The sequence below is a fragment of the Mus caroli genome, chromosome 16, assembly GCF_900094665.2.
Source record: "Mus caroli chromosome 16, CAROLI_EIJ_v1.1, whole genome shotgun sequence".
Classification (NCBI taxonomy): domain Eukaryota; kingdom Metazoa; phylum Chordata; class Mammalia; order Rodentia; family Muridae; genus Mus; species Mus caroli.
In genome coordinates this window covers 14,773,469-14,797,390 of record NC_034585.1, presented here as the reverse complement: position 1 = coordinate 14,797,390, position 23,922 = coordinate 14,773,469, and the positions used below count along the sequence as shown (strand labels likewise).

Here is a 23,922-nt window from a genome sequence, read left to right as displayed (position 1 = left end):
GGATTTCTGAGTTCAAGGCCAGCCTGGTCTACAAAGTGAGTTCCAGGACAGCCAGGACTATACAGAGAAACCCTGTCTCGAAAAAAACGAAAAAAACAAAAAACAACAAAAAAGTGTTCTCCATAATAATCCAGTTATCAAAGTATGGCTGACTCAAGATGTTGGATTCCCAGTGGAACCCCTCTTCCTATGTCCTCCTGGGGCAGGAATTTACATCTGCTGTCTTGGCCATTGATATGTGTGCCCTGCCTACAGGTGAACTTGTGTCTCACTTTCTGACCAGTGACATGGACAGCCTGTCCTACCTGAAGAAGGTCTCTACAGAGGGCCACCTGTACAATGGCTTTAACATCATAGCAGCTGACCTGAGGTGGGTTTGCTTTGGTAACTAGGTAGGCCTTGAACAGTTCTCTACAGGTCCCTGCCCCAGTCAGTTTAGTTTCCTTTCCCAGGAATTCAATTAAGGGGCATTTGGCAAGCATTTCAGGGCCTAAGCTGCCTCAGACCCGCTGACTGACCATAGGGATGTAGAGATCACTGGCTCCCTACATGAGAGAACTGCAGTGCAGAGCTGGCAGTGCTGAGCCTGAGGAGCCTCTTGCTTGGGGTGACTGCAGCTGGGCATCATCCCATCTTGTGGGATGCTTCATAACAGGCAGTCTGTCCTCACTAGGCCCATGAACTCCCGGGTGGTTCTCATATTGCTGATATGGCTGTAGGAACACACGTTTTATATGCTTAGCCTTTCAGGGGGGTAAATATCCTTATCTCCCTTTTACCCCTGATGTCAGTGAATGCTATGAGCTTCCTCCAGAGGGAGGCTGCTGTCTGTCTATATGCAGATGTCTGTCTTTCTCCTCCCTAGTTCCATAGTGAGCCAGAAGTATACCTGTAGGGCTGGACAGTGCCTGGTGTCTCTGGCCTAGCTTTCAGGCCCAGAGCTAAGCTGAAGTAGGCCATTGTTTGTGCTAATAACGAGCCCAGGCTAGAGGCAGGACCGTGAGATCACTGAGCAGTGCTGGGAACAGAGGTGCTTATGACTCCCATCTGACTTTCTCTGGCTTTTGGCTTCTATTCACAGCACAGCAAAAGGAGATGTTGTTTGCTACTATGGAAACCGGGGGGAGCCTGAGCCTATTGTCTTGACACCAGGTGAGCCTGCTTTGGTGTCTAGACAGGGTGGGAACTGCTCCTATACTGGGAATACTCTGTGGTAAGACTAAGCAAGACCCCTGGGAAACAGCATTATTGGGGTCCAGCAGCACAGCACTGGGTGAACTATCCTGGGGCCAGTTGCTTTCTCTAGTCACAGCCTGTGGACAGTCCTTGCTGGTAACATCTTGGGTCTGTGGGCCTTGTACACTAACTTGGGTACCTACAACTGAGCCATTGGCTCATATCAAGTATCCCTACCCCTAGGGAAAGAGTCAGTGTCCTCAACAACATCCATATCCCACCTCTTGTGACAGATTTCATTTGTAATAGTTTCCTCATCTCAAAGTCATGAAGCCTTTCTTAGGCAGGTGGCACAGGTTACTAAGGTTGCAGGACACATGTCACTCCTGCCCAGTGAGGAGCAATGGGAGGCCCAAAAGGTTGTGTTCCAGGTGGAACTTAAGGGAGGTGGGTGGAGCCCCCAGGAAAGCTGGATAGTCCTATCCTGCCTGTGCTACTAGAACCAGGGATAATTGTAGAGCCTGTGGTCCTGGCTTGCTGCATACCAGAATTCATAACACAGGTTTATATCAATACTGAATTCCAGCTTTTCATGACCGTCTGGGGATGTTTGAGCTCCAGGTAGGCCAAGGGGCTCCAGAGCTTCCCCCAACTTGCTGGGTTATATCCAGGACAGGATGTCATGTGCTGGTAAGATCCTAGAACAGGCAGCCCACACCAAAGCATAGGTTCTAGTCCATCCCACTAGCTCTCCCACACAGCTCACAAGGGACTCTCTGCCAGCTGTGGGCACTCTGGCTATGGTGCCCTCAGTGCCCTTGGTGCTGTTTGTGCTCCCCTTCTTGTGCAAACCCCAGAACAGGTCCAGTAGCACCCCGAGGACCAGCTGCTGTCTGACTTGATGTCCTGAGTGTAGGCAGTCATTTGGGTTCATCTTTAGCCAGATCTTGCCACTCTGCTGCAGAGCCCTTTTGTTTCAGCTCCTTGGGGTCTGCAGATCCATTGAAGGGGGTTTGTATCCTAGGAGTCCGTCTCCTACCAGCCCAATCTCAAGTGTCCCAGAAGCTTCTGGGAGAGCAGCTGGAAGCTGGGGCATGAGGCCTGCTGTTCTCAGAGTGGAAGACTCCCTGACGGGAGCTTATTTTCTAGTACAGTTTCTTCCCATCTACTCCATGATTTATTCCTGAACTTGCCTCTACTTGATCTTTATCCACTCTTTCCTAGTGTTGAGAATTGAACCTACAGTCTTACACCTACTAAACATACTCTTAGTAAACACTCAGACCTCTGCTTTTAAGCAGGCCACTTGCCCTGAATTCAAATTCAGCACTGACTACATAGTGAGTGCCAAGCCAGCCTGTGTTACAGAATGACACTCTCAAAAAACAAACCTTCATTGAAACGTGACTCTCATATGCTGTGCATGTAAAGTCTATCACACAGCCAGCTATGGTGACACAAGCCTATAAATCCCAGTACTAGGAAGGCAAAGGCAAAAAGACAGTCATAATTTTAAGGCCAGTTGATGTGCAGAGTAAGTTCAAAGCCAGCCAAGGCTCCATGACAAGCCTCTTTCTTAAGAAAGGAAGGAAGGGGGTGGGGCTGGAGAGATGGCTCAGTGGTTAAGAGCACTGGCTGCTCTTCCAGAGGTCCTGAGTTCAAATCCCAGCAACCACATGGTGGCTCACAACCGCCTGTAATGAGATCTGATGCCCTCTTCTGGTGCATCTGAAGTCAGCTACAGTGTACTTACATATAATAAGTAAATAAATAAATAAATTTAAAAAAAAAAAGGAAGGGAGGAAGGAAGGAAGGAAAGAAGGAAGGGTGTTTCTTATATGCTGGGAGTGGTGGTACTCGGGCGGCTGAGGCAGAAAGATCATAGTTTGAGGTCAGAATGGAGACCGTTAACAGTCAACAGACGCTGGGTGTGTTGGTGCACACCTTTAAATCTTAGCACTCAGGGAGGCAGAGGCAGGTGATTCTCTATGAATTCCAGGCCAACCTGGTTTATACATTGAGTTCCAGGCCAGCCAAGGCTACATACTGAGACTCTATCTTAATACACCAAATACATTTTTAAAATAAAGAACTGATGGTGACCTGGGCATAGTGTGCACATCTTTAATGCCAGCACTCAGGCAGAGGCAGGCCAATTTCAAATATCTATGAGTTAGAGGCCAGACTGGTTTACATGGGGAGCTCCAGTAATTCCAATTTTTTTTTCGTTATCCACCAAAAACCCCCAGATTTATGTGCACCTGCCCCCGCTCATCTCCTGTGTAGTGGGGTTTATGCATTCTGGACATTGTCATTTGGGTGGAAGCAGCCATGTGGGGGAAGCTGACCTCTAATTTGACTCACTTGCCTTGGTGTTTTCAAGTGCCTTTACCCCAGAGCCATGTCACTGGCCCATACATCTCACTCCATTCAAGCCTGGAACTTCCACGTGGTTTGCCAAAGCATCTATACCATTTTACACCTCTGCCAGCAGTTTGCAAAGGTTCCTGTTTCCCCAGCTCCCACCAAGACTTGCTGTTCTCTCTCTTTAGGGAGAGGGTTCTAGAGGTGAAACCCAGGCCTGTAAACATGCTGAGCACATACTGTGCCACTGAGCTACATCCTCAGGCCTTTGTTACCTACCTCCCCAACCCCACATCATTACCACTACCTCTCCCTTTTCAGAGAGGGATTAGGGGGTCATGTATCCCAGGCTAGCCAGACTCAAACTCAGTGTATCCAAGGATGGTGTTGAGCTTCTGACTCTCCTACTGCCTCCTTCTGAATGCTGGAATTACAGGTGTGATCTATCCATCTGAAAACTGTGTTCTCTTGTAGTCTTGTAAAAGTTCCTTCTATAATCTACAAATCTCATTGGATATCTAACTTGCAGAAATCCTTTCCCATTTTGTGTTTTACTTAACTTCTTTGGCACTTTTTTTTTTTTCTTGTTTTTTTTCGAGACAGGGTTTCTCTGTGTAGCCCTGGCTGTCCTGGAACTCACTCTGTAGACCAGGCTGGCCTCAAACTCAGAAATCAGCCTGCCTCTGCCTCCCAAGTACTGGGATTAAAGGCGTGTGCCACCACTGCCCGGCTCTTTGGCACATTTTTTAAATACATAACTTTAAATGTATATGAAGTCCCATTTATCTCGTTGATATGCTTGTGTTGTCTTACCTAATAAATCATTGCTCACTGGGTCATGAAGCTTTTTCTTTTTACAAAGGTGTTTACTGCCTGTGTGTATGTATGTGTGTGCGCTAGCAGATACACTCACATTGGGACACAGTCTCATTCAACCCAGGCTGACCTGAAGCTTGCTACGTAGGCTGACCTCAAACCTGCCAAATCTTGCCTCAGCCTCCTGAGTTCTGGGATTACAGATACATGCCACCATATTTGATCCTAAAGTGGTTTTTGGAGATAGGTTTCATGTAAACAAACTTGCCTCAAACCTTTCTCTCTGTTGTGCATGTGTGTGTGCTTGTACACGCCTGTGTGCCCACACCTCAGTTTGCATGTGGAGGTCAGAGAACAAACTTGCAGGAGGCAGTTCTCTCCCTCCACCAGGTAGGTCCCAGAGCTTGAACTCAGGTCATCAGGCTTGGTGGCACGGGCCTTTACCCACTGAGCCATCTTTCTGGCTTTGAGGTAATTTTTACATAGTGTGAGAGGTCAGGTCCAACTCCATTCTTTGAATCTCCCAGCTCCATTATGGAATGGTCTTCCAAACTAGTCCAGAAAGAAAAAGAAGTGCCATAGGACTGACAGCCTCGCCTTGGGGGCTGCAGCAGAACCAGAGTGATGGTCTAGGTTCCCAGCTGGACCTACATCGGAATTGGCTTCTACAGGTGCCTTGTTTGGGATGCTTGACTGTAAGCCATCTGCTCCAGCTACCTGTGGCCTCTGCATGGCCAGGCTGACCTTCTTCCTATAGGAACCTATGGGCTAAGCAATGCCCTGCTGGAGACGCCTTGGAAGAAGCTGTGCTTTGGCAAACAACTCTTCATGGAAGTAGTGGAAAAGAGCGAAGCACTCCCTAAGGACGTCCTTGTCACTCAGCTCCTAGATGTCCTCAACAATGAGGAGGCGTAAGTGAGCAAGACCCTCTGGGGCAGCCGCACTGGTCTAGAGCAGGGAAGAAGGCAGGCTCTGCTACCTTCAAGGTCTGGGACGATTGGCAAACAGATTGACTCATCAACTGTAGGAATGCCTTACCTGACATGTTCCTCTACGCACTTAAGACTCAATCCTATTCATCTTGGGGAAGCATACAGGATGTCCAGTGGGGCTCTGGATAATAAGAGATGGTGCAGCCAGGGGCCTGTGCTCAGCAAACCTTAGGGAGAAGAGCCAAAGAATCCAGAAGCCAGTCAGAACAGGGTTTGACATTGTTTGCTATGCCCTGTCTCCAGTGACCTTGAAGCTAGGCAGTAGGCAAAAGCACACCTGTCCCTGGAAGGAACAAACACCCCCCACACACACCCTCTTCCATGCCCATAGCCTTCTTCATGGGGCACCCTCAGACTCTGGGCCCTTGGGCCTTAGCCATCTAGGTCAGAATCCGGATGTCCACCATGCCACTTTGCTCAGCCATGTGCCCACATGGTCCTCAATCACTTGAGCAGGCCAATTATGGCTTTGGCTTTTCTTATTGATAACTATAGTCATGGTACAAGTTGTGCTGGTTGGTGAGTCTCAGGGTTTCAGTGGGTTCTTGTGTATCACCAAATGCCCACAGGGCACCACTAAGACACAATAGAGAGTGTATGTGCCATCTGGATGCCTAGGTTTAGTGTTGGAGTGGAAGGGTGGCCAAGTAGAAGAAGCCAAGTAGGAAAGTTATGAATAAGCCTAAGATTCCTCTCCCCACAGGGCTCCTCGCGAATCTCAGGCAGCTAGCATGGCATATAGGGGTCCCCATATACATAAGCTACAGACAGGCAGTAAGGACTAACAGCTTCTCTGGCCCTCTGTTCTTCTAGACAGCTGCCAGACCCAGCCATTGAGGACCAGGGACAGGAGTATGTACAGCCAATGCTGAACAAGTATGCAGCTGTGTGTGTCCGCTGTGCCACCTATGGCACCAGGTAATCAGGGTTGGGACTGCTGGGCACGTTCCCTTCCTGTTGGGTAGCCCCCACAATACAGCTGGCCATGGCTAGGCACCACCCCTGACTCAGTGCATTCCAGAGTGTCTCTTCAGACTTAACTGTAGGTTGATCAGATCCTTTAGGTAAGGTGCATAGGTCAGATGGGTCAGAGCTCTGGCCTCCTGAAGCTGCCATTGTATCCTAGGTGGGGCTTCTGGCTGCCTCACCTGTTCATAGAAGCCAGAGATGGCATTTGGGATGCTTCTGCTGGCAGATATTGGTTGGCAGATGCCCTGGCACTGATTTTCCAGAGCCTGTGATTTACATGCTGGATGGCAGCTATGAGCTGGTCTTTCTTTTGTGTGCCAGCTCTTTTGAAGGGCAGGAGCTCACGCATGAGAACCTACTCAGGATGGGCTAGAAGGAACAAGCAAGGGAGCCAGCTGACTTAGCCTGGGCCCGTGGAGGAAGAAGGAGATACAGGAGAATTCTAGGTGAACAGACCATGTACCTCAAGTAGTTGAGAGCTTAACTTCTTGTTCTTGAACATTCAAACATGACCAGATATCTGGGGGCCTGGTGTACTGCTGGTGGGGTCGGATCTGGGACCACCCTGTAAGGAATGTGGTAAATTGATATTTTTTTCCTTTTTTGTTGTTGTTTTGTTTTTGTTTTCCTTTTTGGTTTTTTGAGAGAGAGTTTCTGTATAGGCCTGACCATCCTGGAACTTGCTATGTAGACCTGGCTGGCCTCCAACTCAGAGATTCACCTGCCTCTGCTTCCTGAATGCTGGGATTAAAGGAGTGTGCTACTACCGCCCAACCTGTGAAATGGGTCTTGCTATAGAAAAAGGTCAGGCCAAGCTGAAGTGTTTTAGAGCAGCAGTAGTAGGACTCTCCCACTATGTGCTGGCCAAGGGCCCAGATGCCTCTGGTGAACCCCTCATGTCTTCAAACTTGAGGCTATTATTTAAATAGCCCACCTGATGCCAGAGCTGAGTAGCTAGCTCAGACCTTGGGTATGATGGGTACCCTTCCTACCTCAGGTCTGGTCCCAGCCATGATGCTAAAACGTGGGGCTGGGGCTAAAGGATGCTTTCTTTCAGAACCAACACCATCATCCTTGTGGATGCAAATGGCCACGTGACCTTCACTGAACGAAGCATGCTGGACAAAGACACCTCTCGCTGGGAGACCAACACCTATGAGTTCACACTACAGAGTTAGCCCCTGCCAGGTTCCTAGGATGCTGTCCTGAAGGGCCAGCGTGGACAGGAACCTTTCATGGCCACCCTGCATGTCTGGCTCAGCCAGCATCCCTAGGACCAGGTCATTCTGATCTGTGTCCTCATACTCAGCTCAGGGTTTCTCTTTGTACCAATGGAGAACGACAGAGTTAAATACTAGGTGTGATTCAGGCCTGGGTATGCCGTATGTGAACACACAGACCTGTTGCTCAACCCTACTTACTACCACTGTGTGCACCTGACTCATGAGTAGGATCATGCCTCTCACCTCACATGTTTGGGCAGTGGGTCTCATCCATGGACGGGTAACAAAAGCAGACTCTTTACAGAAACTGGAGATCCTGTATTTGTTTGTGTTCATGTGTGTTCAGTGGTTCTTCATATACAAGGACCCTGTGTGCATTTTCTCAGTCCTGTAGTGTGGACCCTGGGATCTCTTAGACCCCTGCTCGCCCAGGATTGTGGGTTCTGAGCAAGACCATCTCAACCAGTGGTTCAACCAGTCCCTTCCATCTCCCATTGCCCTTGTTATGGTATACACCATAGGAATGTGAACTTGAATGTGCAGTTGATAATAAATCTTTGAAGTTGTAATGAGTGTTGGCTTTTTTTTAAAAAAACTATTTTATTGGGTTCTTATATATCTTACTCCCTTCCATCCTTATTGTACCCTAATCCCTTTCAACCTCCCAACTTAGTAGATGAGAGAAAGATGGTTAGAGGGGAGAGAGGGTGGGCATGGACCTCTTTTGGCTACTTACTACTGATAGGGGCATTGAGTTCCTTGGGTCAGGTCCAATCTTCATTGTTAGGATATTTCCAACTTCTCATTAAACAGCAACATCAGCAACCAGGAGCAGCAGCCTCCTCAGGCCCTCTCTGGGGTCTCTTATTTGTACCCTCTCCAGAGTCCCCGGAGTTAAACTATCTGAAACTGGCAAAAATTACGCCCCTGCCAGTGCATGAGGCAAATCATAATCACCTGCTTCGAAACAACCTTTTATCCCACACCTGGGATTAAAACCAAAATATTCATATAACATAACTGAGTTTAAAACAACAACTCACTACAAGTTAACAACTCACTACAAGTTAACAACTCACTACAAGTTAACGGTGTTTCAGGGTTTTCTTCCTTTGTGTGGTGGCAACAGTCAGAACTGGAACTGTCATGGTGGGTCAGATGCCCACTTGAGAATCTTTATTTTTACATAAGCTCTGGAGCACTGATGGATGCCTGCAGGTCAAGCCATCCGTCTGCCTGTCTGTCCTGGGTGTGAGAGCACCTGTTTGTGACTACAGAGTGAGCTGCCACCACCGGGGAGTCATCAAAGTTCCTAGGATCCTTTGGTTCATAAGGAGGCCCTAGAAGAAGAGATAATGAGAGGATGGTAGGATTGGGGAGGTAGAGAGAGGTCAAGGGGGTGTCTTTTACCCTAGACCTAGGGAACCATGCTCCTCTGCCCTACCAGCTACAAGCCCATAGCTAAGGCTCCTTGTACCTCTTCAGCCACCTGTCTCAGTATTTTGGAGTAGTGAGCCAGGATGGTTCTGAACTGGGTATTCCAGACTGAATGTGATTAGTTGCTGGTCCCTCTAGGGAAGAGCAAGAGCCTGAATTTACCCTTCCTGTCTCTACTATCCTCTGGGGTCCAAGAGAAATACTGCTTGATTCAAACTAAGGTTGAAGGGGTGACAAAGCACGTCACCTAGGCCTAAGAAGAAAGAGATACCGAGTGCCACACTCGCTGGGCCCCACAGGTTGTAGATCCTGCACCCTTGTTCTATACTGGTTCCTACTCTCATGGGAACCCCTCATATGTCTAGTCTGTGTCTGTCCTGCTGTGCAGCCAGGGAATGCTTTCCAAACCCTGGTCATAGAGTCCTTTGCCCCAAGTCGGCCTGGAGCTTCTCGGTGGCTTCCTGTGGAAGAGGTGACCCAAAAGTGTAGCTTCTCTTATGGACTAAGTTTTATCCTCCCAAAAAGGAAATCCTCATCCCAGTCCTGCAGAGTAAGACTGTCTGGAGATGGGCTTTGTAGAGGTGATGATGATAATCTAAAGTCATTCTTTGCTATTCAAATCTCGGGACTTGTTTATTTTTTGTTTTTGTTTCTTTGGTTTTTTTCTAGACAGTTTCTCTGTGTAGCATTGGCTGTCCTAGAACTTACTCTGTAGACCAGGCTGGGCAGTTGTGACTTATGTAATAGGACACATGCAGATACGAGTCCATGTATGCTGGAGTCCTACAGCAGTCAAGGTGCACCTGGAGCTTGTAGAGGGAGCCCAGCCTTGCTGCCACCTCCATCCTGACACCCAGGCTCCAAAGCTCTAAAAGTATCTCCTATATTGGTGGGCATCTAGTTCAGTGCCAGTGCTTGTCTAGCAGCCCTGACACTGCAGTCAGACCTCAGCCATCTCCAAAAAGGAAAACAAGCCAAATGTAGTGATGTATGCTTATGATCCTAGCACTCCAGAGACTGAGACAGGATGATTACACAAAGTTTGAGACCAAGCCAGGCAACTGTGGCGCACGCCTTTAATCCCAGCACTCAGGAGGCAGAGACAGGTGGATCTCTTGAGTTTGAGGCCAGTCTGGTCTACATAGTGAGTTCCAGGACAGCCAGGGCTACACAGAGAAACCCTGACTCAAAACAAGAAAAGAAAAAGAAAGTCTGAGCTACTTAGTGAGATCCTGTCTCATAAAACTAAAACTGTAATCAAAACCAAACCCCAAGTAAGGCAAATATTCTTCTGAATAAGGTATTTATTACCACTGTGTGTGTTGTGGTAGCATGAGGAAAGTAATACAGCTTTACCTGTGAGGCACCCTGCTCAAAAGAGCTTTCTGGTCCCTTAGTTACCACACAGGTGAGGAAGCAGAGACCTGAAGCCAAAACAAAGACAAGCTGTGCTTATAAGAGTGCCTGCTGCAGCTTGGCAGTGGTGGCGCATGCCTTTAATCCCAGCACTTGGGAGGCAGAAACAGGCAGGTTTCTGAGTTCAAGGCCAGCCTGGCCAGCCTGGTATAGAGTGAGATACACAGAGAAACCCTGTCTTGAAAAAACCAAAAAAAAAAAAAAAAAAAAAAAAAAAAAAAAAACCAACTCAATAAATTCTTCTTCTTTAATTAAAAAGATTTTATTTATTTATTTATTATATGTAAGTACACTGTAGCTGTCTTCAGATCTCATTATGGGAGGTTGTGAGCCACCATGTGGTTACTGGGATTTGAACTCAGGACCTCCAGAAGATCAGTCAGTGCTCTTAACCGCTGAGCCATCTCACCAGTCCCCTTCTTCTTTTTAAAGATTTATTTATATGAGTATACTGTCAATGTCTTCAGACACACCAGAAGAGGGCATTGGATCCCACTACAGATAGTTGTGAGCCACCATGTGGTTGTTGGAATTAAACTCAGGACCTCTGGAAGAACAGTCAAGTGTTCTTAACCGCTGAGCCATCTCTCCAGCCCCATAAAATATCTTCTGAATTGAATTTTACACACACACCAAAAAGTCTTTTTTGGGCTGACTAGATGGTTCTGCACCTGCTGCCAAGTGTAATTATTTGAAATGGATTCTCAGAACCCACAAGGTAGAAATAGAGAACTTATTCCACAAAATTGTCCTCTGAACTCGACATGTAAACCACTGGACACAGGACCCACAAACATACGTAAGCATACAGTAAGTAAATAAATGTTAAAAAAAAAAAGCCCTTTACAGAATGTTACGTTTTAGCAAATGACCTTGGGCAATGAACCTATCTTAGTAGGAAAAGGCAGGAGAGAAAATACACATATGCTAACACTGTAATTGTGTTTTGTAGTACCCCGAAGAACTGGGAAGCTATCAAATAGTTAAAGACTATTACTTAGTAGGGCATGCTGCATTTTAAGACCCAGTATTAGGATCAATGATGGTAAGCTATGGCCAGAGCATTTGTTATCTATTTTAAAAATAGCATCATGGGGGCTAGAGAGATGGCTCAGCGGTTAAGAACACTGACTGCTGTTCCAGAGGTCCTGAGTTCAATTCCCAGCAACTACATGATAGCTCACAACCACCTGTAATGGGAATCTGATGCCCTCTTCTGGTGTGTCTGAAGACACAGCTACAGTGTACTCATATACATGAAATAAATAATTTTTTTTTAAAGTGACCCTTTAAAAAAACAAAGCATCATGGTGGGAGTAGCAGGGGCTGCAAGGATAAGAACACTGGCTACTCTTCAAGGAAACTGAGTTCAGTTCCCAGCATCCACGTGGTGGCACTCAACCATCTATAATTCCAATTAAGAGGGAAGCCAACACCCTCTTTTGGCTTCCAGAGGCAGCAGGCATGCACATAGTACACAGACATACACACAGGCAAAACATCCGTACACATAACAATAAAATACAAATTAAAATAAAAAATAGCATCATGGGCTACAGAGATGGCTCTTCTGTTAAGAACACTAATTGTGACCCTTCACTTCCCCCTTCCCCTCACATTTTCCTTCCTCCCTTCTCCCTATTTCCCTCCCCCTCTGCCCCTTCTCCCAATTCTCCATCCCCTTCCAAAAAAAAAAAAAAAAAAAAAGGAACACTAGTTGCTCTTGCAGAAGACCTGGGTTTGGTCCCTAGCCCCTATATGGTGTTTACTCACTGGTGCAACTCTGGTTTCAGTAAATCTGGTCCCCTGTACTCAACTCACAAGTTCTAGGCAAGCACCTGGTGCTCATACCTACATGTAGGCTAAACACTGAAACACAGGTTGTTTCTTTAAAAAACAACCTAAGAGCACTGGCTGCTCTTCCAGAGGGCCAGAGTTTGGTTCCCAGAACTCACATGGCAGCTCACAGTTATCTGTAACTCCAGTTCCAGGGGATCTGGGACCTTCATAACATTGAAAGATGTACATGCAGGCAAAGCACCAATGCACATTAAAAACAAAACAAAACCTTAAAATCAAGCGGTGGTGGTACATGCCTTTAATCTCAGCACTCAAGAGTTTGGTGCTGACTTTAACATTCATTCCCATGTTAGTTCTTCCCAGTGTGCATTGGGCTTTTCCTAAAGGTTTGAAGGTACTCAGGACTCTGGTGGTTGTCAGGACAAATGGCTGTGGTTCCTAGCATACCAAAGCACCTCTAGGCCCCCAGGCTCACTCAGTACCTGTAGCTTCTATCAGCTCTTTTCACCCCACCCCTAACTAAATCTCTTCACCTCATGTCTTCCCTTCCTTTAGCTTCTGATTCCTACAAAAATCTTTCTGCCATGGACTCTTTGACCTCTCCTCTCTTTGGCTCCTTCCCTTGAAGAAGCACCTATTCCAGGGTCCCTTGATGCTTACCTGTAAGCACACAGACCTCTGTGCCTCTTACAGCTGGTGGCCTTTTCTTTTTTAAAGATTTATTTATTTTATTTATGAGTGCACTGTAGCTGTCTTCAGACACACCAGAAGAGGGCATGAGATCCCACTACAGATGGTTGTGAGCCATCATGTGGTTACTGGGAATTGAACTCAGTACCTCTGGAAGAGCAGTCAGTGTTCTTAACTGCTGAGCCATCTCTCCAGGCCAGGCCTTTCTTTTTGTTTTAGATAGGGTTTCTCTGTGTAGCCCTGGCTGTCCTGGAACTCACTCTGTAGATCAGGCTGACTTCAAACTCAGAAATCCACCTGCTTCTGCCTCCCAAGTGCAGGGATTAAAGGCATGGGCCACCACTGACCGGCCATTTGCAATTTCTAAGAATTTGGGGGAGAAACTTTTCTGTTTTGTTAAAATAGATGCAATCTCCCCAACAGTAGGGATATAGCTCAGTGCTTTTAGCATTAACGCAAGTGTGCTGAGACCTTGAGTTCTTCAACATGTTTTACCCTTTAGTCCTGTTTTTAGCATCCACTTTTCATGTCCAGCAGCAATTACTGAAGTGTTTGCCTAACGGCAGACAGTTTTCTATAAAATTTTTATTACATTTATTGACTTGAATGAGAACCTAAAGGAAAGCTAAACTATTTGAGGTTCTGGATAGTATGAATATAACTTATCCCCACCTTAGTCCCGGGCTTATAGCAATGAAGTAATGGTTTGTGGGTTCGGGATTTGAAGGGCTCAGGAACAGACCTGGGTAACTTCATTTTGTTTCTGAGTCACTTCTGTCCTAAAGAATTTTTTTTGGTTTTTCGAGACAGGGTTTCTCTGTATAGCCCTGGCTGTCCTGGAACTCACTTTGTAGACCAGGCTGGCCTCGAACTCAGAAATCCACCTGCCTCTGCCTCCCGAGTGCTGGGATTAAAGGCGTGCGCCACCACGCCCGGCCTAAAGAATTTTTCTAAGTCTCATACTGCTACCACGGGTGTCTGATGAGTCTTGAACAGCTTAAGTCTCTTTATGGTCTTTGGCACTGACACAAGTCTGCAAGGCCTACCTAAGGTCCACCCCAAACTAAAAGGACCCCCAATCGGCTCTGCTTCTCCTTCCTTTTTTGACACGGAGGATGCTGTAAGCACAGCGAACAGATTTTTAGTCATCAGACCTTTGTCCTTCCTGGTGTGATGACACTGCGAGTAAAACTCCTTTCCTGTCCTCCGCATCGCGCATCTTGTCCGTTGACTTTCTGGGATGGGTGTACCTCCAACATAGTCCTTGGGACGACCCAGAGCTGGAGGTCCATTGTCATTCGCAAACTCAAAAGTGACTATTGAGCTCAACAGAGGCCAGCTCATAGGTGAGCTCCCAGCGTCCCTCGCACTCCCGCGCTCCCCGGCTCCCGGCAGCCTCTACGCGCCTCTCTCCCGGCGCGCCCCGCGGCCGCAGCTCAGCCCCACCCCGAGCGACAGCCGTTAGCTGTGCCAGGCTTGCGGCTGGTCCCGCCCACCCGGTCTCCATAGCGCCTCGCAATTGGGCCGCGCGCGCCTCGCGCTGCCGATTGGCGGCTGTCTCAGCCCGCTCCCGGCTCCCCCAATGCGCGGAGGCTGTGCGCCGTGATTGGTAGCCCTCCGCCAAGGCCCGCCTTCCGCTCGCCCGCGCGGCAGCGGGTCTCAAGAGCCGAGCGCTTTGCAAGGGCCTTCGCGGGTTGTGGCGGCGCCGGGGTCGGTGAGGGTCGACCGGCTGTGGTCGGGCTGCGGGCGGCTCGGGCAGGTCGCGGGCGCCACAGGTAGGTGCGGGGCGCGATGGGCGCCCCGCGGGCGGCGGGCGCTGCGGCCTGGAGAGGCTGCGCCCTTTCCTTCCCTCCTTCCACCCCCACCCCTCCCGGGCGAGGCCACAGGCCGGGGCTCGGGGCGGGGCGCGGCGCGCTAGGCGGGCTGGGCCACGCGGAGTCGCGGCCTTTGTGCAGTGGGGGCCGGGCCCGGAGCCCAGGCGTCATGAACGTAGGGTGCTGTCTGCCTGGTAACGAAGCCCCTTGGGCGGTGGGCCCGAAGCCATCGCCTCGCCTTCTGGCGGGAGAGGTGTGGGCAGGGACACCTCAACGCCCTGAACTCTGCCTGTTTTGTTTGTTTGGAAAAAGCCAAGAAACCGCCCAAGTCTCCACCAAATTACCCGTGGATGAAGTGTCATGTAGCTTATCAGAATGTGGTTTTACAGTAACAATGAACGTTGTAGAAATAAATGGCAAGTGGCAACCTGTTGACAGCGATACATGTCAAGTAGTATCATCCAGTGGATTTGGGTTGCTCATGGTAGGAATTTGATTTGCCATCTTGCATGCTTGCATGTACCTTATTGCCAGATGCAGAGATGTCCTGTGTTGGGTGGGTTGTTGACTCTTGTATGCCAGTCACTATTAGGGTGCCCACTCTGCTGGCTCAAACTAGACTCCCAGCCTTGGAAGTGGCTCAGTTCCCACTGTAATCCATCACTAACCGAAGGTAGTGAAAGGCTGGCCCAGCGAGTGCGGCCTGTCAGTTTAGAATAGGATTTGCGGGGTGACAAAGGAATTGATGAGGTCATACTGCCTTTGGATTGAGCGGGAGGCTGCAGCCGGAGCACTGGCCATGCGTTCAGCAAGTAGGAGTTGTTCACATGTTTTGGGTAAGCCCTCTGCCAGGGTCCAGGGGAGCCAGCAGTGGGTCTGACTTGCTCACAGTCTAATTGGCAAATCAAGATCTGCATCCATAGATCCAGTCAGCTGAAGAATAGTGAGGTTCACAGGCAGGAGGGCTACCCTTTGAGCTGCGTTGCCAGACATGTGGTGGAGCAGGCAGTTCACAGTGGCTGTCTGAATTTTACCTTGTGAGAAACATGATTTTGACTGGTTTGCCCAGTTTGGCCTTCTCTTGTCATCATTCCCCTCCCATGTGATCCCATGTAGTTTTCACATCAGTTTCCTTTGACATCTTCCATGACTCCCATCTCCAATGCTGTCTGTCCTCCCTTCTGATCTCCAATCTCCTGCTTCTAGTTGTTTATTTCACTTTAATACCAAATAGGTTGATTCACTCCAAGATATAACCACAGTCCGTGCCAGAACAATCCTTATGCCTGTCTAAAGTCACCTTGGTGCCTCTCATAGGCTGCATGCATCTCCTAAGAAGCCTTGCCACCTGTTTACAACACCAGACCATTTCCCAGAAACTGCAACCTAAAGTCCCTGTCCAAGCTATCTGGTGAGCTTTTAAACTCTTCTAATTTGATCCCCACTCTTACTCTCTTAGGTTTTCTGGACACAGAGTGATTCATTAAATTGTAAGGTGTTATAAAACTGAGGTAGTGCAGACTCAGGCCTGCTTGTTTGAGTGGCACAGCAGCTGTACCACTTCCTAGCTTTGTAACCTTGAGCAAATTGTTTAACCTTTCTGTCAGAGTACTGAGTGAATTGCATAAAATCCTTAGAGCAGGACCTGTGTGAGGTGTAACTGCCATTGTTACCCATGGATCACTGATACCACTGTTTTGATCCCTTCTATGCAGTATCCTGCTACTCAAGATAAAAATGTAAAAAACTGAATACTTGTTGCTCGGTCAGTTTCCCTCAGCATACTATCTCTAGCGTGGCCACACCATAGCTCTGCCCCCCGGTCTTTGCTTTTCCTTTTAAGTATCTTCTACAGTGACCTTCCTTTTTACCCTCGTTAGCCATCTGGCTCCATCTATTTCATCCTTAGGTGGGCACTGGCTGTAGAACCTTGTGTAATCTTTTAGAAGCTGCTTTCTAGATTTTTATCTTTCTTTGTTTTATCAGAATATTTGTCAGCATGTGACATCATAGATACTTTTCTTGTTATTATCCATCTCACACTAATATGCTCTGTGGGGGAAGTGTAATTGCTCTGTGGGGCAAGTGTTTTATCTGTTTTGTGCTTAACACATATACATGGTGTGTATGCCTTATGGGGCATTCAGCAAATAGTTGATTAATGAATTGAGTAAGCTTTCAGAGGGAAGGTAAGAAACTTACCTTAGGTTGCTGCTGAGCTCCAGAGCTGGACAATTTGCCTGCTTCTGCAAGATGTGTACTTTCCTGTTCCAGGGCCTCAGGGTCCCCACCTATGATATATATATTTCTTTAAAGCTTTTCCTGCTTTAACACTTACTAATGTCTTCTTTTATTGCCTTCATCTGTAGTTCCTCACTGGCCCACTGCTTTTAACATACAGTATGCTTCCCTATCCTCTACCACTCTGTCTCCAATCCCTGGCTACTTGAGTGTTCTTACCATTAACATATCCTACCTCAGATACCACAGATTTGACTTGCTGTGATCTCTGCACACCTAACAGGCACTGTCCTGGTCTTATTTGAGGTCTGTTAGGATTAAGCATGCTGACGAGTTTGTCCTCTGCAGTGGTCCTTGTTTGCCAGGAAACTTTGATCTCCCTCCTGGCTTTTTAGTTATTGCTCTCTTCTTAGTCATTCATAAGCACCTTTGATGGGAACACCTTTGGAGCGGTGTTTTGTTAAATTTTCATTGAATTAAAAACTGTTAGGCCACTGCCAGTTATAGGACATAAAGTCACAGTATAGTTTGACCTTCCGGCTGTAGCTAGGCCTTGGGGTTATTAGCTCTTGTTTTTGGAAGCACCTCTCAGAGTACACTGTAAGTGAGTTTTTAAATGGTTTAATTTAACCTAAACAAGCCTCTGGCTTTTATGTACCTTCAGCAAGGCATAACCACCCCACTCAATCCTTTTACTGTAAGCTGCTTATATAGTTGATGTTTTCTGTCCTCTTGTCCTTTCTGGAGTCTGATATGAGTTTTTGTAGGGGCAACCAAGCTGTCACCCATGGGCATGGTTGTATGTATGTATGTATATCTGCACCGGTAACTGTGTGCATGGCATGTGCATGTTTCTGTGCATGATGTGGGAGTGTGCATGTGTGCGTTCGTGTGCATGTGTTTTTGCCAATAACATTTTTTTCTGTGGATCTTTTGGTTTTGTGGCCAGCCTTCTGCTGATGTGCCTTCCCTGTCGTGTCATCCCTCTTTGTAAGCATCCTCTGTAGCAGAGCTTCCTAGCATTACACACTTCCCTCTCTGCTGTTTCCCTCTGGTGGTTTTGCTGCTTTACTCCCATGTGGTCTCCTCCCCTAGACCTCTTCAGGGCTCCAGAGTTATGGCCTGCCTGAGCACTGTGAGACAGGGCTACCTACAGCTCCTTCTCTTCTTCTCCCCAGGGTGCTAGAGTGTCTGCAGAGAAGCTTTCTCTTCACCTTTTTTTTCTGCTTTCCACCCCCATAGGGTCTGCAAGCATAGACCATTCCGTGACACTTTCTTACTGTCTCCAGAGCTGCTTCCACATCTTTGTTTTGGAGAATTGTCCTAACATCGGGTGCAGTCCTGTACCTGGCATAGCTGTGAGTCTTCTTTATAAGGAGAGTCACTTCCCTACTGATAGCTCACTATTCTTAGCCTGGAGCTAGGCTCCAAATGGCACCCAGAACCCTTTCTACCTTGGCTCTACCTTTCTCCTATGTTGTCCCACCTCCCCCTCCCCCAATACTAGCAGGCTCCCTTCCCAACAGACACCCTTCCTCTACTGGGAATGGATCTATGCTGCCACTCCTGGTGACCTCAGCACGCTGCATCACTGTCCTGTCCACGTGCCACGTTGTGGGCCCAGGAGAGGGGGTCCCTGGGTAGCAGAGTGCCTGGCTATATCTCTGAGGTCTCTAGTGCCACAGAGTTGAGCGGAGGGTCTCACTCGCCCTCTGACTGACCCAGCCCTTGCAGGTGAGTGGATTGATGTCCCTCTTATGGCCTGAAGGAGGCCATGCACTCTACATCTGTTCCTGAAATGGTGATGCATGCTTGCTTATCCACTAGACCAGGTTTGGGAGTGCTGTGGGAAAATTTAGCTTTTTTTTTTTTTTTTTTTTTAAGTCTTAGTCCTTTTTGAGCTCTAAGACTGTATTTTTTGTGCTTCTGAAATAAAGATTAAAATGAATAGTTGATAAAATACTTAATTTAGGACTTAAAATTTAAAGTTATTTTTTTCTGATGTCTAAAAGGTTTCCTTAAAGGCAGTGTTATCTTGGCCCTTTACTACACCATTGATAACATTTGACTTTTAACTTTGTACCAGAGAAGTAAAAGGTTTCTGTCATTTGTGATGATATTTTTAAATTTCTTTGCAGGTGGAAGAAGAAAGGTGCCACTTTGGCATGAAGATAGACTCACTTAGACGTCAATCTTTTAAGCTGAGTGCATTGTGATTTCCAATAATTGAGGCAGTGGTTCTAAAAGCTGTCTACATTAATGAAAAGAGCAATGTGGCCAGCTTGACTAAGCCGCCAGTGTGTACAGCGCGGGCAGGACGACACCGGGTCTCGACGGACTTGTGCATGTTAGCAGTATAGATTTATGTAAGGTGGTTTAAAACTCTGGTCTTTTAAAGTAGTCTTAACTGCTCATAATATGGAGACATATGAGAGTCCCTCTCCTCTCCCGCGTGAGCCCGCAGGAGAAGCGATGATGGAGAACCGAGCTTGCCCCTTCCAAGTGCTGCCCCATGAACAGTCTCCACCACCTCCCCTGCAAACGTCCAGTGATGCAGAGGTAATGGACGTTGGCTCTGGTGGTGATGGACAGTCCGAACCTCCTGCCGACGACCCATTCAACTTCTACGGAGCTTCTCTTCTCTCCAAAGGATCCTTCTCTAAGGGCCGCCTCCTCATAGACCCGAACTGTAGTGGCCACAGCCCGCGCACTGCCCGGCACGCACCTGCGGTCCGGAAGTTCTCCCCTGACCTTAAGTTGCTTAAGGATGTAAAGATTAGCGTGAGCTTTACTGAGAGCTGCAGGAGTAAGGACAGGAAGGTGCTGTACACAGGAGTAGAACGCAGCACTCGGCCTGAGTGTAGCCAGCTCCTTAGTCCTGTCAGTGGGGACGTGCATGCTTGTCCCTTTGGCGGGAGTGTTGGTAATGGGGTAGGCCTAGGGGGTGAGAGTGCAGATAAGAAGGATGAGGAAAATGAGCTGGATCAGGAAAAGAGAGTGGAGTATGCAGTGCTCGATGAGTTAGAAGATTTTACTGACAATTTGGAGCTAGATGAAGAAGGAACAGGCGGGTTCACGGCTAAAGCAATCGTTCAAAGAGACAGAGTGGATGAAGAGGCCTTGAATTTCTCTTATGAGGTATGTTGGTGACCAGTTCCCTGGAGGGCTCTGAGCAAAACCCAAAGAGAGGTTTGGAAGTGGCTTTATTTTTAAAAGCAGGGAAATCAAACAAAGCAAAACCCTGTGTGAGGTTAAATATTAATGTGGAGAAGGGAAAGATCCTCAGTAGAAAGTTTGGCTAACATTGAGCCTTGTCTCTTTCCAACCCAAGTCAGCAGATGCTGCTGAAAAGCCTCTTTGGCTGGGTGTGCTCCTGGAGTAGGCATGTTGATTTCACTTGTCATTTCAACCTGTTTGTTTTTCAGATGATCAAATGCCATCAGGGCATGCTCAGTCCCCATTGAGGGGCTCCTCTGTGTTCCCTCATACATGTGAAACTTGTCCTTGGTGCAAAAGCATGGAGGGGTGTAGGGTCTGAACACTTTATTTTGCAGGATGACTTTGACAATGATGTGGACGCTTTACTAGAAGAAGGTCTCTGTGCTCCCAAGAAGAGGCGAATGGAGGAAAAATATGGCGGAGACAGTGATCATCCATCTGATGGAGAGACAAGTGTCCAGCCAATGATGACCAAGATTAAAACAGTGCTCAAAAGTGAGTCCATCACAAATCCTGAGTGCTTCATGGCCCCAGAACTCTTTCCTTCCCAAGAATATTTTGGGAGTTCTTTGGTGCTAGACATCAATCTGGGTAGAGACAGGTTTAAGTATAGAAGAGTCATGGGAGGTGAAAAGAAAACAAATCGGACACAAGTACTCAGACTCAGATCTTGACAAATTCCATGGAAGCCACAGAGAACTATAGACAATCCTTGCCTGGGGTGTATCAACGTGTGCCAGGATAAAAGACCAGTTGTCTGCAGATATGGAGGCCAAGGCCAGATGGGTTGGCAGGTTAGTTACCATCTCAGTTTTGGTTGTGTTTTAAGTGAATCAGGAAAGCACCAGAAGCAGGCTGATGCTGGATTTTGGGCTGCAGCATGGCACATGCACTGTGGGGCAGGTGGAAGCTGTGAATAGAAATAGAAGTGTTTGGGAGATGTGCAGAGTGGGACACCTGTGTCTGGTGACAATGGGAGAGCAGCTGGTGAACACCCATGGTTGGATTACCAGGCTCTGTTGCCAGTGCAGGGAAAGTATAGGACAAGTCACATGGGCGTTTATGTGGACTTGGCTTAGTGGCACCTATTACTCTGGTAGTGATCCCAGGATCAGTCGAGGGTGGGGGTGTTAAAAGGCCATGGGGCTCAGGCACATAAGAGACCGTAGGCTAAGGGTTTGAGGAGAAGGTGGAGATGTTGCCGTCCTTTAACTGCAGAGGAGATGGGAAGGTCTGCAAGGCTAGATACCAGATATTGCTGCATATGTTGGTGGTAACCAAGCAGTCATGATAGGCAATTTCAGACCAGGTAACCCTTGGCTACAGCTTCTGGGAAGGATAAGTCAGGTGGTCTTTACCTTGGTGTTCCTGGAAGGTTGGCTTTATGCTTTCCCCAGGGCTTCAGGACTCTTTGAGCTTCCCACAGGCAGGAGTAGCCCTGGCATGTTCACTTACCTAGGAGGAGTCAAGGCAGGAGCATACAGCTCTTCAGTTGAGTGGATTTGACTGCCTGCTGTCAGATAAGTGGCTGGGATAAACCTGTCTTACATTGTACTGGGGCCTACATTCTGTTTGCTGTTTCTCCTGAATTATCCCAGTGTTTGTGTGTGAAGCAGCTTATCTTTCGTCAAGTTTCTGGAAGGTATGCCTATGGCATGCTTCTGACCTGCAGGATTCCCTCTGGGTCCACACTCTGATGGTGACTGGTGTTGATATATTTTTTTTTTCTTTAGTTTCTTGATATCAAAATGCTCCTAATACCTGTGAGAACAGGTATTAGTTAAGGTTATTTATTTATTTATTTATTAGGTATTTTCCTCGTTTACATTTTCAATGCTATCCCAAAAGTCCCCCATACCCACCCCCCCCCATTAAGGTTTTTTTTTTTTAAAAAGACTTATTTATTTATGTATGTGAGTACACTGTAGCTGTCTTTAGGATCACACCAGAAGAGGGTATTGGATCCCATTACAGATGGTTGTAAGCCACCATGTGATTGCTGGGAATTGAACTCAGGACCTCTGGAAGAGCAGACAGTGCTTTTATTTTGGATTTATTTATTTATTATATGTAAGTATACTGTAGCTGTCTTCAGACACACCAGAAGAGGGCATTAGATTTTATTACGGATGGTTATGAGCCACCATGTGGTTGCTGGGATTTGAACTTTGGAAGAGCAGTTGGTGCTCTTAACCGCTGAGCTATTTCTTCAGCCCAAGTCTTTGGTTTTTTTCCCCCTAGTATTAGTTTTATCATTGAAGAGAGACAAGATGAAAACTGGTCTGGTACTTAAAACTGCCAGTAAAGCAAAGAAAGGGTTGGAAGCAGTATCTTAAAAGCTATGTAGAATGCCATGCGATAATGGCCCATGCCTTTAATTCCAACACTCAAGACAGACTGGTCTCTGTGAGTTTAAGGCCAGCCTGGTCTACAGAGTGAGTTCCAGGACAGCCAGGGTTACACAGAGAAACCCTGCCTCAGAAAAAAACACCACTACCACCACCCCCAAGGGAAAAAAAGAAGCAAGTGCTCTAAACTGCTGAGCCATCTCTCCAACTTGATTTGTTTGTGGAATCAAACTCAGGGTTTGGTTTATGGTAGTAAGGTAGTGTTATTTAGTGACATGCACCTGGTCACCAGGAGCAGTGGCTGATACATTTCTAGTTTACTAGCAAAGTTTACTTACTCCAATACCTGTTATTATGAGTGACAATAGGAGAATTCTAGTGTTCTATGTTTTCCCAAGTGTGGAGGCAAAAGCTAGGGTAGGGACATGCCTTGAACAACACTGTCTAGGGCTTTTTGGGCATTGGTTCTCCATATAGAAGTTCTTACCTTGTTCCATATACTATCCTACGGGTGCAATTAGGACTCATCAGGCAGATAGAAACTTGGCAAAACCCTCAGAAATACAAAGACCTGTTCAAGAGGCTTTGACAGTCTTGTGCTTGTAAAGGATTTGCAGGATGTTTTTTGTGTTCTGTGCAGGTCGTGGCCGTCCACCTACAGAGCCATTGCCTGATGGATGGATCATGACTTTTCATAACTCTGGAGTCCCTGTATACCTGCACAGAGAGTCTCGAGTGGTCACTTGGTCCAGACCCTACTTCTTGGGAACAGGAAGCATACGGGTAGGGGAGTCATCTGTCATCTATTTAGGCTTGTCAGTTTTCAGTGCTTGTCAGCTTGTCAGACAGACTAAAAGTAGTCCTGATAACCCGTTTCAATGTCACCATCTACAGAAACATGATCCTCCTCTAAGCAGTATCCCCTGTCTACATTATAAGAAAATGAAGGACAATGAGGAACGAGAACAAAACTGTGATCTTGCCCCCAGTGGAGAGGTGTCACCTGTCAAGCCCTTGGGTCGATCTGCAGAGCTGGATTTCCCTCTGGAAGAGCCTGACTCCATGGGTGGAGACTCAGGGTCCTTGGATGAGAAGGACCCATTGGGGGCTGAGGCAGCCGCTGGAGCCCTGGGACAAGTGAAGGCTAAAGTTGAGGTGTGCAAAGATGAATCAGTTGGTAAGTATTCTGAGGAGCTTTCTTCCCTCCTTGCTACCTAAGTTTTCACCCCTACTATATTCTCTGATTCCTAGTTCCTGGTTGTATCAGAGAGGGGACTTTTGCCTATACAGGTCACAGGCCAGACAAGCCCTTCCTCTGCTTGAGTGCAGGCCCCTGCCACCCAATGTAGGATCTAACTGCCAAAAGCTTCAGTGGAGATGACATGTCAGTGCCAGCTAGCTAGCCTCTTTCTTTCTT

At 47.4% G+C, this 23,922-nt stretch overlaps 2 protein-coding genes across 11 annotated transcripts in view; both read left to right on the top strand.

The window, feature by feature from the left end:
• The window catches only part of Tango2 (transport and golgi organization 2 homolog), a 43,983-nt gene extending 35,874 nt beyond the window's left edge, over positions 1–8,109 (top strand). For all 6 annotated transcript variants that reach the window (XM_021184738.2, XM_029470511.1, XM_029470512.1 and 3 more), the window contains 5 exons: positions 256–370; positions 1,082–1,152; positions 5,114–5,267; positions 6,162–6,266; positions 7,375–8,109. In XM_021184738.2, the coding sequence (XP_021040397.1) occupies positions 256–370; positions 1,082–1,152; positions 5,114–5,267; positions 6,162–6,266; positions 7,375–7,495 (566 nt within the window). In that variant the 3' untranslated portion in view covers positions 7,496–8,109. The remainder of the gene's footprint in view (positions 1–255; positions 371–1,081; positions 1,153–5,113; positions 5,268–6,161; positions 6,267–7,374) is intronic.
• Positions 8,110–14,530: 6,421 nt separating this feature from the next.
• Dgcr8 (DGCR8 microprocessor complex subunit) overlaps positions 14,531–23,922 on the top strand; it is a 34,188-nt gene continuing 24,796 nt past the window's right edge. Inside the window, exons 1-6 of one of the 5 annotated variants that reach the window (XM_029470338.1) lie at positions 14,531–14,658; positions 15,932–16,108; positions 19,077–20,076; positions 20,493–20,652; positions 23,146–23,288; positions 23,400–23,682. In XM_029470338.1, coding sequence (XP_029326198.1) covers positions 19,357–20,076; positions 20,493–20,652; positions 23,146–23,288; positions 23,400–23,682 — 1,306 coding nt within the window. In that variant the 5' untranslated portion in view covers positions 14,531–14,658; positions 15,932–16,108; positions 19,077–19,356. Of the gene's footprint in view, positions 14,659–14,775; positions 16,109–19,076; positions 20,077–20,492; positions 20,653–23,145; positions 23,289–23,399; positions 23,683–23,922 lie in introns of those variants that run through there. The other 4 variants (XM_021185281.2, XM_029470339.1, XM_029470340.1 and 1 more) reach the window with 4 other exon arrangements.